This window comes from Stegostoma tigrinum, chromosome 21 (assembly GCF_030684315.1).
Source record: "Stegostoma tigrinum isolate sSteTig4 chromosome 21, sSteTig4.hap1, whole genome shotgun sequence".
NCBI lineage: Eukaryota > Metazoa > Chordata > Chondrichthyes > Orectolobiformes > Stegostomatidae > Stegostoma > Stegostoma tigrinum.
In genome coordinates this window covers 11,612,195-11,623,605 of record NC_081374.1, presented here as the reverse complement: position 1 = coordinate 11,623,605, position 11,411 = coordinate 11,612,195, and the positions used below count along the sequence as shown (strand labels likewise).

At 41.0% G+C, this 11,411-nt stretch overlaps 1 protein-coding gene across 2 annotated transcripts in view; it reads right to left on the bottom strand.

Annotated features, from left to right (window-relative positions):
* Window positions 1-592: 592 nt before the first annotated feature.
* Window positions 593-11,411, bottom strand: part of LOC125462875 (guanine nucleotide-binding protein G(t) subunit alpha-2) — a 66,115-nt gene continuing 55,296 nt past the window's right edge. Inside the window, exons 7-9 of one of the 2 annotated variants that reach the window (XM_048553331.2) lie at window positions 6,084-6,237; window positions 4,551-4,766; window positions 593-1,524 (exon numbers count right to left, since the gene is read on the bottom strand). In XM_048553331.2, coding sequence (XP_048409288.1) covers window positions 4,576-4,766; window positions 6,084-6,237 — 345 coding nt within the window. In that variant the 3' untranslated portion in view covers window positions 593-1,524; window positions 4,551-4,575. Of the gene's footprint in view, window positions 1,525-2,993; window positions 3,679-4,550; window positions 4,767-6,083; window positions 6,238-11,411 lie in introns of those variants that run through there. The other variant, XM_059653347.1, reaches the window with a different exon arrangement.

Here is an 11,411-nt window from a genome sequence, read left to right as displayed (position 1 = left end):
TCACAATTTCAGAAACTCAACCTCGTTACATAGGTTTCTGATAAACATCATATGCTAAAATACTGCGCGTGTATAGAAAAGAAGGGTGTCATTGAAATAGAGTTTGAGAAGGGATTACATAAAGCCAATGGGCGATGGTGAGTGAGGGTGGAAGGTTCCCCTCAGTCATCTTTCGGTCCCATCCACCTGCCAACGAACAGCACCCCCTGCCTTCACAGCCCCAGTGTCTCCGCTCCCCTCACAGACTTTGTCTCTTCTCCCTGTAATAGACCTCCCATTTCTTCATCCCATGCCTTTTTTTAGGGCTACTGATCACTTCAAATCCCCATTATCCCCCATGTCTCCCTGCTACCAACAGGGATCTCCATGGATTCCATCTCCTTAACTACCCTATGCTGTTTTTGTCTTTCTTTTTACTCACCCTCTTTACAGCCCCCCATCTGTTCTGTTCCCCCTCCATGCCCTTTACAAACCCTGACTTTCCTTTTCTACCCCCTCTCCATGCCTAACAGCCCACCCCATCCCTCATTCAGTTGCAGCAAGTTTAAATGCATTTCTGTGAACTTAAGCACTTCATGGCACAAGTGACATCTGTAGGCAAGGTTTTTTTAATGGAAATCTCAAAGATTGTATACATATATTGAACTTATTAACTTTGAATCTGTAAATAAGATGTTTTTGTTAATTTATTGTAAATAAATTTTTGTCCTGTTTAAAAAATTAAGATCCTAAATAAATTAGATGATATTCTGGGAATTAAAAATAAAGTTCAGAATTAAGATCAGATTTGAAATTATAATGGAGGGACAACAAGGAAACTGTTGTCAACATAGGACAGGTTGTAGCTTAAAGGCAAATGTCAAGCCATGTTCAGAACATCCAATGCATTGCTGATCCACATTTAATGTGCCAGAAGTAGGAAACAAATCAAATCATTAATTCAGTTAAAATATAAAGTGTTCTGTGTCAAAACAGTGTTAGGTACAATGATGCTAGGGTGCCCATCAGCAGCTAGCCTGTACCTGCTATTGTGTACCTTTGTTAGCTGGAATGAAAATAGTGGTTGCAACGTCAATGAAATTAGCTCATACGCAAAAGCTGAAAAATATAAATATAACAAACTAGTTATACCTGCTCTGAGATTAGATCAGATCAACTAATTTTGTTTTAGAAATGGAAGCTTGTTTCACACTTGCATTGTTGACAAAATGTTTCAACTCTAATTTTTAAACAATAAAGTGATGCGTTTTTGAAGTAAAGCATCACAAGATTGTCCTCAATCACAAATATTGGAAGATTGGTTTAGGTCAACTACCCCTCTTGATTTAGTGCTGCTTTTGTTAATAAGTGTTTGAGACCTGAAAAACAATTCCGTGTGTATGACACACTATACCACACCTATTTTTCTGCACGTCTTGCTGGTGAAAGCTATGAGGTCAAAGATGGAGAAGCTGGTCACATAGATTCACTCTTGGAAATGGAGCACACTTCATGCAAAAGCTGGAAGGCTAGAGCCAGAAGGGCCTGAGGGCAGAAAACAATGTTTCAAGACTGTTAAGAATAAGAAAATGTGCCATCTAACATTGGTACTTTGTTAACAGCATCACAACTCTTGACCAGTTTCTCCTAAAGTAACTTGCCCATTCCAGATATTAGTCCAGTAAACCTCTGAACAGTTTCCATGCATTTACATCCTTCTGTAAATACGAAATCCAACTCCGGTGCTCCAGATGTGGTCTCACCAGTGCCTTGCATATCTGAAGCATTATTTCCTTATTTTATAATTTAGTTCCCTTCAGTAAACAGTATTTTATTCATTCTTGTATGAAACAAAGAACTGCCAAAGTTGAAAATCTGAAATAAAACAATTGCCGGAGAAACTCCAGTTGTTCAGAGCTCAATGGACTGTGTCAGTGTTAATGCTGCTTTCTCTCCACAGATGCTGCAAGATCCACTGAGTTTCTCTAGCAACTTCTGGGTTTTTTTGCTTCGAGTTATTCTTAATGTTTGGTGTACCTGCATCATCTCTTGTGATTCATGTGCTGGGAGTCTCTCTGTGATCTGTCACACTTTAAATAATATGATATCTACATACTTGCTGCCACAATGGATAATTTCACATTTTCTGTCATTATACTGCACTTACCAGATCTTGTCCCACTCACTAACCTGCCTATCCCATTGTACCGTTCTGTCATCTTTACCACATTTGGATCTCTTGCAATTTTTCACTTTATACTATCATAGAAAAGGGCTGCAGCAGCTCAAGGTGATGAGATGAGCCAAGTTTTGACATTTCTTATGTGTCTGAGGATTCTAAAGTACGACTGCTGGTGGAATTTAAATTTGATTTTTAATCTGGAATAAAAAGTGAGTCAGAGTAATGGTTACAGGAAGGACAAGTTACATCTAAATTGGAGGGCCAGACTGGTTTGCCTGAGCCACGCTGGATGGTTTAAACTAGTGTGGCATGGGAGTAGGAAACAGCAGTAGGTCAATATGAGGAGTGTTTGAAGAGAAGTCATTCAGTGAGTCTAGTAGGAAGAACAGGCAGAGTCAGGTTAATGAACATGTTAGTACTGATGGTTTGATGTGTATTTTAATGCAAGGAGTATAACAGGTAAGGCAGATGAATTTAGAGCCAGGATTGATATATGGGACTTTGTAGCTGTTGCGAGAAGGGCAGAACTAGCAACTCAACATTCTACAGTTTTAGATATTTTAGGTGAGAGAGGGAGGAATGTAAAAAGGCTGGGAGAGTTTCGTTACTGATTTAAGAAGGTCGCAGCTGGACGAAGAGTGCACAGCTTGGAGCACTCTTCCAGCAAAGCCATATGGGTAGAACTTCTTGGTTGCAATTTTCCTACTCCAATGCTGAGTATATATAATGGACCTACCAATAGCCAGTGGAAGATACAGGAACAGTTATGACAGCAGATCATGGCTCTAAATTCATCTGCCTTACCTGTTATACTCCTTGCATCTTTGGCAGGAAGCAGTATTTTCAGAGGAGGCGGCTGAGTCATTTGGGTGGCCTGCGAGGCCTAGAGAGGGGCTCATTTTCCACATGGAATTGGACCCCAACAGCAGGTGTGGTATGGAACTGGTGTTGCCCGAAGCAGGATGCTCTCAGCAGCATAGTTTGGGCTGGAAGACCCAAAGTGCATCTCTGGTGGTGGTATAGCAGTGAGAAAAAAAGTTGGACTCAAGTTTTTTTAAAAATTTTATTCTGTGAATGGCACTTATGTATGACTAATGGAGCACACTTTTCACCAGATTTCATTTTGAAAGTAGGTGACAGTGAAAGATGTTTAACTAGGACAGGGGACTGTCTTAGACTTTGTACTGGGGAATGAGCTGGGCTGGGTAATTGAAGTTTCAGTGGAGGACCATTTTGTGAACTGTGATCATAATCTCTTGACTTTATCCATAACGACCCTAAAATTTAAGGATGGTCATTAGGTGAAAGTGCTAAATCAGGGGAAGGATCATTAACAGTATTGGGCAGGAAGCAAAGAAATTAGATACGAGAGGATACCTGTTTGAGGGTAAATGTAGGATATGTAGGAGTCTTTTAAAAGCCAGTTGATGAGACTTCAGGTCCAATGTGATCGTGTGAGGATGAAAGACAAGGATGGTTAGATCTGGGAACCTTGGGTGATGAAATATTGAATGTTTCTTCAAAAGAGAAAGGAACCATATTGTTAAATTATTAACCATGACCATGTTAAACTGTTATTACTGTACTAACAAACTATAGAATTCTACATAAACACTTGTATTCAGATTGTGGCTACAGTAAGTAATTAGGTTTACACTGTTTTATTATTGACAGGACTTTGATTCCAGAGCTTGGATCTCTTCTCCTAACCAGATGCAGTACTCAATGAAAAGATGCAGGGTGGATGTGAGGATGAACTTTTACAATACAATTAATAACAGTGAACTCCAACTAGCTGCCTGTGAGTGTAATGGAAACAGAAGTGATCAATGACTTTTAAGAGGATGTTGGATGGCCTCTTGAAGGGTGACATGGGGGCATAGTGGCCAGCACTGCTGCTTCACAATGCCAAGGACCTGGGTTCAATTGCCACCTTGGGCGACTGTCTGTGTGGAGCTTGTACATTCTCTCCATATCTGCATGGGTTTTCTCTGGGTGCTGTGCTTTCCTGCCATAGTCAAAAGATGTGCAGGTTAGGTGAATTGGCCATGCTAAATTGTTCGTGGATGTGTAGGTTAAGTGGATGAGAGTTACAGGGATTGGTGGGATGCTGTTTGGAGAATTGGTGTAGATTTGTTGGGGTGAATGACCTGTTTCCACACTGTGGGGACCATTCTATCCTCAGTACACCAGGGGTGGAGTGGGAGGTGAGGGTGATAAGGAGGGGCACACTGGTAGATAGAACTGGCTGGACTATTCAACAGGCAATCAATATGGACTTGATGGACGAAATGGTTTCTGAAATGTCATAACTGATTCCACAAACATCAATATTTATCATGAAAGTAATTGCAAACAATACTCTTACAATAGTTTTTTTTTAACATACCTGATATAGACTGAAGCCAAAATGTTCAGAAAAGACCACAGTCTTTGAGATTTTCTTTAATGATAATGTCTTTCACAGCATCAAATACAAACTTGACGTTTTGTGTGTCGGTAGCACATGTCATGTGTGCATAGATCTCCTTGACATCTTTTCGCATGTTAAGATCCAGAAATTGGTTCTTGATGTAATTGCCAGCATCCTCATACGTGTTGGGACCTCAAGATAGAGACCAAAGCAATTAGTGATTCCTGAGTAATCGGACATTCAGCAGCATGCGATTCCAGCAAATGCATATCTGCATGTGTTTTGATTAAGGAAAAAAAACTTTGAACATTCAATATATTTCTTAGTCATTGGAGGATAAACCCAGTCTGAGCTAAAGTTTCTAATCAGTTACTTTCTCAAAATAATGAAAGAGGCAAACGTCATTAAACTCTGAAGGGGATACTTTTGACTTTGTGTTTGAGATGACCATTGCCTGGTCCTTAATAGAAATTTTATTTGCTAAGTCAGCCTGTAAGCATAGTTTTTTAAACACTTCTTGTTAAAAGCCATCTGGACAGCTTCATTATCAAAAGACTTGTGGATGAGGTAATCACCCCACTCCTGATATAAGGGATAAAGGAGTCATTGAACTCAGAAATCAGCTGCCATCAGAAAACTATGGTTATTTTCTTCATTAAACCAACCAAAGCATTCCCATCTATCTATTTATGGAGTTCTAAAGAATTTCATCAGAAAAATCTCTGGGATGACGGATAGCCATATAAGGAGAGATAGAGGAAGCTGGACCTACATTTCCAAAGTTGAAAAGTGATCTCCAAGTTTATAGAATTCTTACAGGGCATGACAAAGTAAAGACAGCATGATGCCTCTGGCTGGTGAGTTTGAACCATGGGAACTTATCTAAGAATAATAGGTAAACCACTTTAGGATTGATCAAATTAAGATCAAGATGAAGAAGAATGTCTTCACTCAGTGGTGAATCTTTAGAATTCTCTGTCTCAGAGGGCTGCGGAAGCTTAATCTGTAAACGTTCAAGACGGAAATCAGTAGAAGACTGAAGACTAATGTCAGCAAAGGATGTGAAAGCAGTGCTTGAGAGTGGTATTGAGATAAATAATCAGCTGTGATCTAATTGAATGACAGAGTGGGTTCAGCGGACAGAATGGCCTACTCCTAAGCTGCTAAAGTATCTCAAACACAGTACTGACAGCTGATTCTACCTAATAAATGATGTCTTGTGAACAGCTGATACAGGATGATTGATAGCAGCACCTGTTATTGCCCATGTATTTGATAGTCCATCTGAATTTGGAGTCTCAGTAACAAATTTAATCAGGTATCAGCCAGTAAAATAGTCAAATGGCCTAACCCCAACAGTTACATTTTAAAAAAATAATGGAGGACATTTGAAGGTCAAATATTGAATATTTTGAACTAAGTAACAAATAGTTTGGCTAAGTTATCTATTTAAACCTACTGAACACACTTTCCTCCAAGAAATCAAGGGGGGGAAAAAAATGAAAGTACCGTCATAATCCGGGAAACAGATGCTCAAATGAACTTTTTTGATTTTTTCCTCAAAAAGATCCTTCTTATTCAGAAACAGCACAATGGAGGTGGCTGCAAAGTATCTGTGATTGCAAATACTGTTGAAGAGATGGAGACTCTCATGCATTCGGTTCTGGTAGGAATAAGTGGACAGACAGAAATCATGTTACCATTTTACTGTGCTAAGGGAAGGAAAACATAAAATGGAAAAATAAGGAATTCAGGAAAAATTCTTGATCCGGAGAATGGTTGCAATGCAATAATATTCTTGGTTTCATGTTGCTAAAGACAGTCTGCAGAGATAAGATAAATTAACTTCATTTTAAAAAAATCTTTATTGTGGCTTTATTCTGCTACAAAACTGCAAAGCAAATTCATTTGTCTTTGTACTCATCACAGGTAGTGATGCAATGTGTCTCTTTTATACCATGTAGAATTAACCCCCTTAATTCTATAAATACCACAAGGAATAGTTGAAGCAAATAGACAAGATGTGTTTAAGGAGCTGCCAAATAAATAGATGTGATGGTGTTGGGGGCTGGGTGGACAAAGTCAGAAGTCACACAACACCAGGTTATAGTCCAACAGGTTTATTTGAAATCACAACTTTCCAGAGTGCTGCTACTTCATCAGATGAAATAGATAGATGAGGGAGAAAGGAATGGAAGAGAATATTGGTAGAGTCGTATGAAGGGAGGGGGTGGGAGACTCACATGAAGCATAAACATGAGGATAGAGTAGTTTTTGACAAATTATCCTGTTTTTGTGTTGTATCTTCTATGTAAAATAAAAGTCTATATTTTGTTCCACAACCTTTGCAACCTGCCATCATTCTAACAACTTATCTCAACATCTTCCACAATTCAGCACTTTCCGATCTGTTTTTTGGAATGTTTTCGTTCAATATTACAGACAGAAATTGGAGCAAGCATTTTGGTCAGCTTTTCTTAAAAGAAATTCTTGAAAAAGTTATTGATTAAACCAACTTCACTGCTTTATCCACATAGTTCCCCTACAAAACTTCTCTTTTAAAGTTCATGTTCAAATCTCTTACAAAGATTCCTATTTAATTTACTTCCTCCTTCACTTTAGACAGCGAATGTATTCCAGGTCTTAATTCACAAGACTTCTTTTAAAAATGACATCACTTGATCGGCACCACATACAGAAACATCCACTTTCTCCACCACTAATACTCAGAAGCAGCAGTGTGCTCTATCTACAGGATGAACTCAGAAATTCACCAAAGATCCTTAGACAGCACCTTCCAAGCTCATGGCCACTTCCATCTAGAAGGACAAGACGAGCAGATCCATGGGGACATTACCATCAGTAAGGTGCATTTCAAGCCACACGCCATCCTGACTTGGAAACACATTGGTGTTCCTTCATTCTTCATCAGATGAAGGATCTAGGCCCGAAACGTCAGCTTTTGTGCTCCTGAGATGCTGCTTGGCCTGCTGTGTTCATCCAGCTTCACACTTTATTCTCTTGGATTCTCCAGCATCTGCAGTTCCCATTATCTCGTGTTCCTTCATTGTTGCAGAATCAGAATCCTGGAATTCCCTCCCTAAGGGCATTGTGAGTCAACCAAAAGTACGTGATTGGCAGCAGCTCAAGAAGGAAGCTCACCACCACCTTCTTTAGGCCCGAAACATCAGCTTTTGTGGTCCTAAGATGCTGCTTGGCCTGCTGTATTCATCCAGCCCCGCACTTTGCTATCTTGGATTCTCCAGCATCTGCAGCTTCCATTATCTCTGATCTCAATTGGAACCCAATTTGCCTCAAATTAGACGAAGTCTCCAAGCGAGAGTGGTGCTGTGACAGAAACTTGCATTTACATTGCATATTTAAAGTTCTTTGGGACAAAATAAGTTAAACAAAATTAAGCATGTGCCATATAGAGAAATACACAACAGGTGATAAAAGTGCCATCAAAGTTTAAAGGAATGTTTTAATGGAGGAGGCAGAGAGGTGGGTGGTTTGGGAATGGGAGATGTTTTGAATTTGAGAGCTTGGGACCCATGCAGCTGAAGATTGTGCTGTCAACGATGGAATGATAAAAGAAAATTGGAGATTGAGAGCTAAGATGGGAGTTTCATTATCAGGAGGGAAGGGAATTCTGAACATATTAAGTGGCAGAGTAATACAGCATGGAAACGGGCCTTTCAGCCCAAATTGGTCTATGCTGACCATGGTGCCTCCTCAGATAGTTCCAATTGCCCTCCTTTTGTTCATATCCCTCTAAGCCTTTCCCACAAATGTATCTATCCAAATGTTTTTTCAAATGTTGCTATTGTACCTGCGTCAACCGCTTTTTTTCTGGCAGCCCAGAGTTGCGTAAACAAGTTACCCCTCAGGTCCTTCTTAAATCTCTTCCCTCTCACTTTAAAGCTATGCCCTCTAGTTTTCAATTCCCCATTCCTGGGAAAAAGACTATATGCATTCTTCCAATCTATGCCCCTCATAATTTAATACAAAACAATAAGATTGTCCTATGTTCTGAGGAATGACGTTCTATCCCGGCCAACCTCTTCCTATAACTCATGCCTACTAGTCCTGGCTACGTCCTCGTAAATCTTCTTTGTACACTTTCCAGTTTAACTATGTTTTTCCTATAACAGAGTGACAAAAACTGTACACAATATCCCAAGTGCAGCCTCACCAACGACTTATACCACTGTCAAATAGCATCCCAACTCCTATACTCAATGCCTCAACCAATGAAGGCCAGCATGCTAAATGCCTTCTTCACCACCCTGTCCACCTGTGATGCCACTGATGACTAAAATGAACTTGTACTTGCACTCATAGGTTCCACTGTTCCACAACACTCCATAGGACCTCAGAGATAGTAAGAACTGCTGATGCTGGAGTCTGAGATAACACAGTGCGGAGCTGGAGGAACACAGCAGGAAAGCTAACGTTTTGCGTTGGGACCCTACATAGAACATAGAACATAGAACATAGAACAATACAGCGCAGAACAGGCCCTTCAGCCCTCGATGTTGCGCCGACCTGCAAACTAATCTAAGCCCCTCCCCCTACACTATCCCACCATTATCCATATGCTTATCCAAGGACTGTTTAAATGCCCCTAATGTGGCTGAGTTAACTACATTGGCAGGCAGGGCATTCCAAGCCCTTACCACTCTCTGAGTAAAGAAGCCGCCTCTGACATCTGTCTTACATCTATCACCCTTCAATTTGTAGCTATGCCCCTTTGTACAAGCTGAAGTCATTATCCTCAGAGAACGACTCTCACTGTCCACCCTATCTAATCCTTTGATCATCTTGTATGTCTCTATTAAATCCCCTCTTAGCCTCCTTCTCTCCAATGAGAACAGACCCAAGTCCCTCAGCCTTTCTTCATAGGGCCTGCGCTTCAGACCAGGCAACATCCTGGTGAATCTCCTCTGTACCTTTTCCAATGCTTCCACATCCTTCCTGTAATGGGGCAACCAGAACTACACGCAGTATTCCAAATTAAGCCACACTAGCATTTTGTACAGTTGCAGCATGATGTCACGTCTCCGGAACTCAATCCCTCTACCAATAAAACCTAACACGCCGTAAGCTTTCTTAACAGCACTATCAACCTGGGTGGCAACTTTCAGGAATCTATGTACGTGGACACCAAGATCCCTCTGCACATCCACTCTACCAAGAATCTTTCCATTGACCCAGTATTCTGCCTTCCTATTATTCCTCCCAAAGTGAATCACCTCACATTTACCCGTATTAAACTCCATTTGCCACCTTTCGGCCCAATTCTGCAGTTTATCCAAGTCTCGCCTCAATCTGCAACATTCTTCCACACTGTCCACCACTCCACTGACTTTAGTGTCATCTGCAAACTTACTAACCCATCCACCTATGCCTGTGTCCAAGTCATTAATAAAAATGACAAACAGCAGTGGTCCCAAAACAGATCCTTGAGGCACACCACTAGTAACTGGACTCCAGGCTGAATATTTTCCATCAGCCACCACTCATTGCCTTCTTACAGAAAGCCAGTTTCTAATCCAAACCACTAAATCTCCCTCAATCCCGTGCCTCTGTATTTTCTCCAATAGCCTATCATGTGGAACCTTATCAAAGGCTTTACTGAAGTCCATGTACACCACGTCAACTGCCCTTCCCTCAGCCACATGCTTGGTCACCTTCTCAAAAAACTCAATGAGGTTTGTGAGACACGACCTGCCCTTGACGAATCCATGCTGACTATCTCCAATCAAATTGTTGTTTGCTAGATGATTATAAATGCTGTCTCTTATAGCCCTTTCCAAAATTTTTCCTACAACAGACATAAGGCTCACTGGTCTATAATTACCTGGGTCAACCCCACTGCCCTTCTTGAACAAGGGCACAACATTTGCATTCCTCCAGTCCTCTGGTACTAAACCTGTAGACAATGAGGACTCAAAGATCAAGGCCAAAGGCTCCGTTACCTCCTCCCTATCTTCCCAGACAATCTTCGGAAAAGTCCCATATGGCCCAGGGGATTTATCTACCTTCACACCTTCTAGAATTGTTAACACCACCTCCTTCCTAACCTTAATCCTTTCAATTCTAGTAGCCTGTAACTCAGTAGCCTCCTCTACAATATTCTCTTGTTCCTCAGTGAAAACAGATGAGAAATAATCATTTAGCACCTCTCCAATCTCCACAGGGTCCACACACAACTTCCCACTTCTGCCTTTGACTGGCCCTATTCCTACCCTAGTCATCCTCTTATTCCTCACATACCTATAGAAAGCTTTGGGGTTCTCCTTTATTCTATCTGCCAATGTCTGCTCATGTCCCCTCCTTGCTCTTCTTAACACTCTCTTTAAATCCTTCCTAGCTAATCTGTAACTCTCCATCACCTCATCTGAACCATCTCGTCGCATCGTCACATAAGCCTCCCTCTTCCCCTTAACAAGAGATACAATTTCTTTAGTAAACCATGGTTCCCTTACCTTATTGCTTCCTCCTTGCCTGACAGGGACATACCTATCAAGGACACGCAATATCTGTTCCTTAAACCAGCTCCACATTTCGATTGTCCCCATCCCCTGCATTTTGCTAACACATTCTATGCCTCCAAAGTCTTGCCTAATCGCATTATAATTGCCCTTCCCCCATCTATAACTGTTGCCCTGTGGCATGTTCCCACCCATTTCCATTGCTAAAGTAAACATAACCAAATTATGGTCAATCTCTCCAAAGTGCTCACCTGCCACTAAATCAAACACCTGGCCTGGTTCATTACCAGATCCAGTGTGGCCTCCCCTCTTGTCGGCCCTTCGACATACTGTGTCAGGA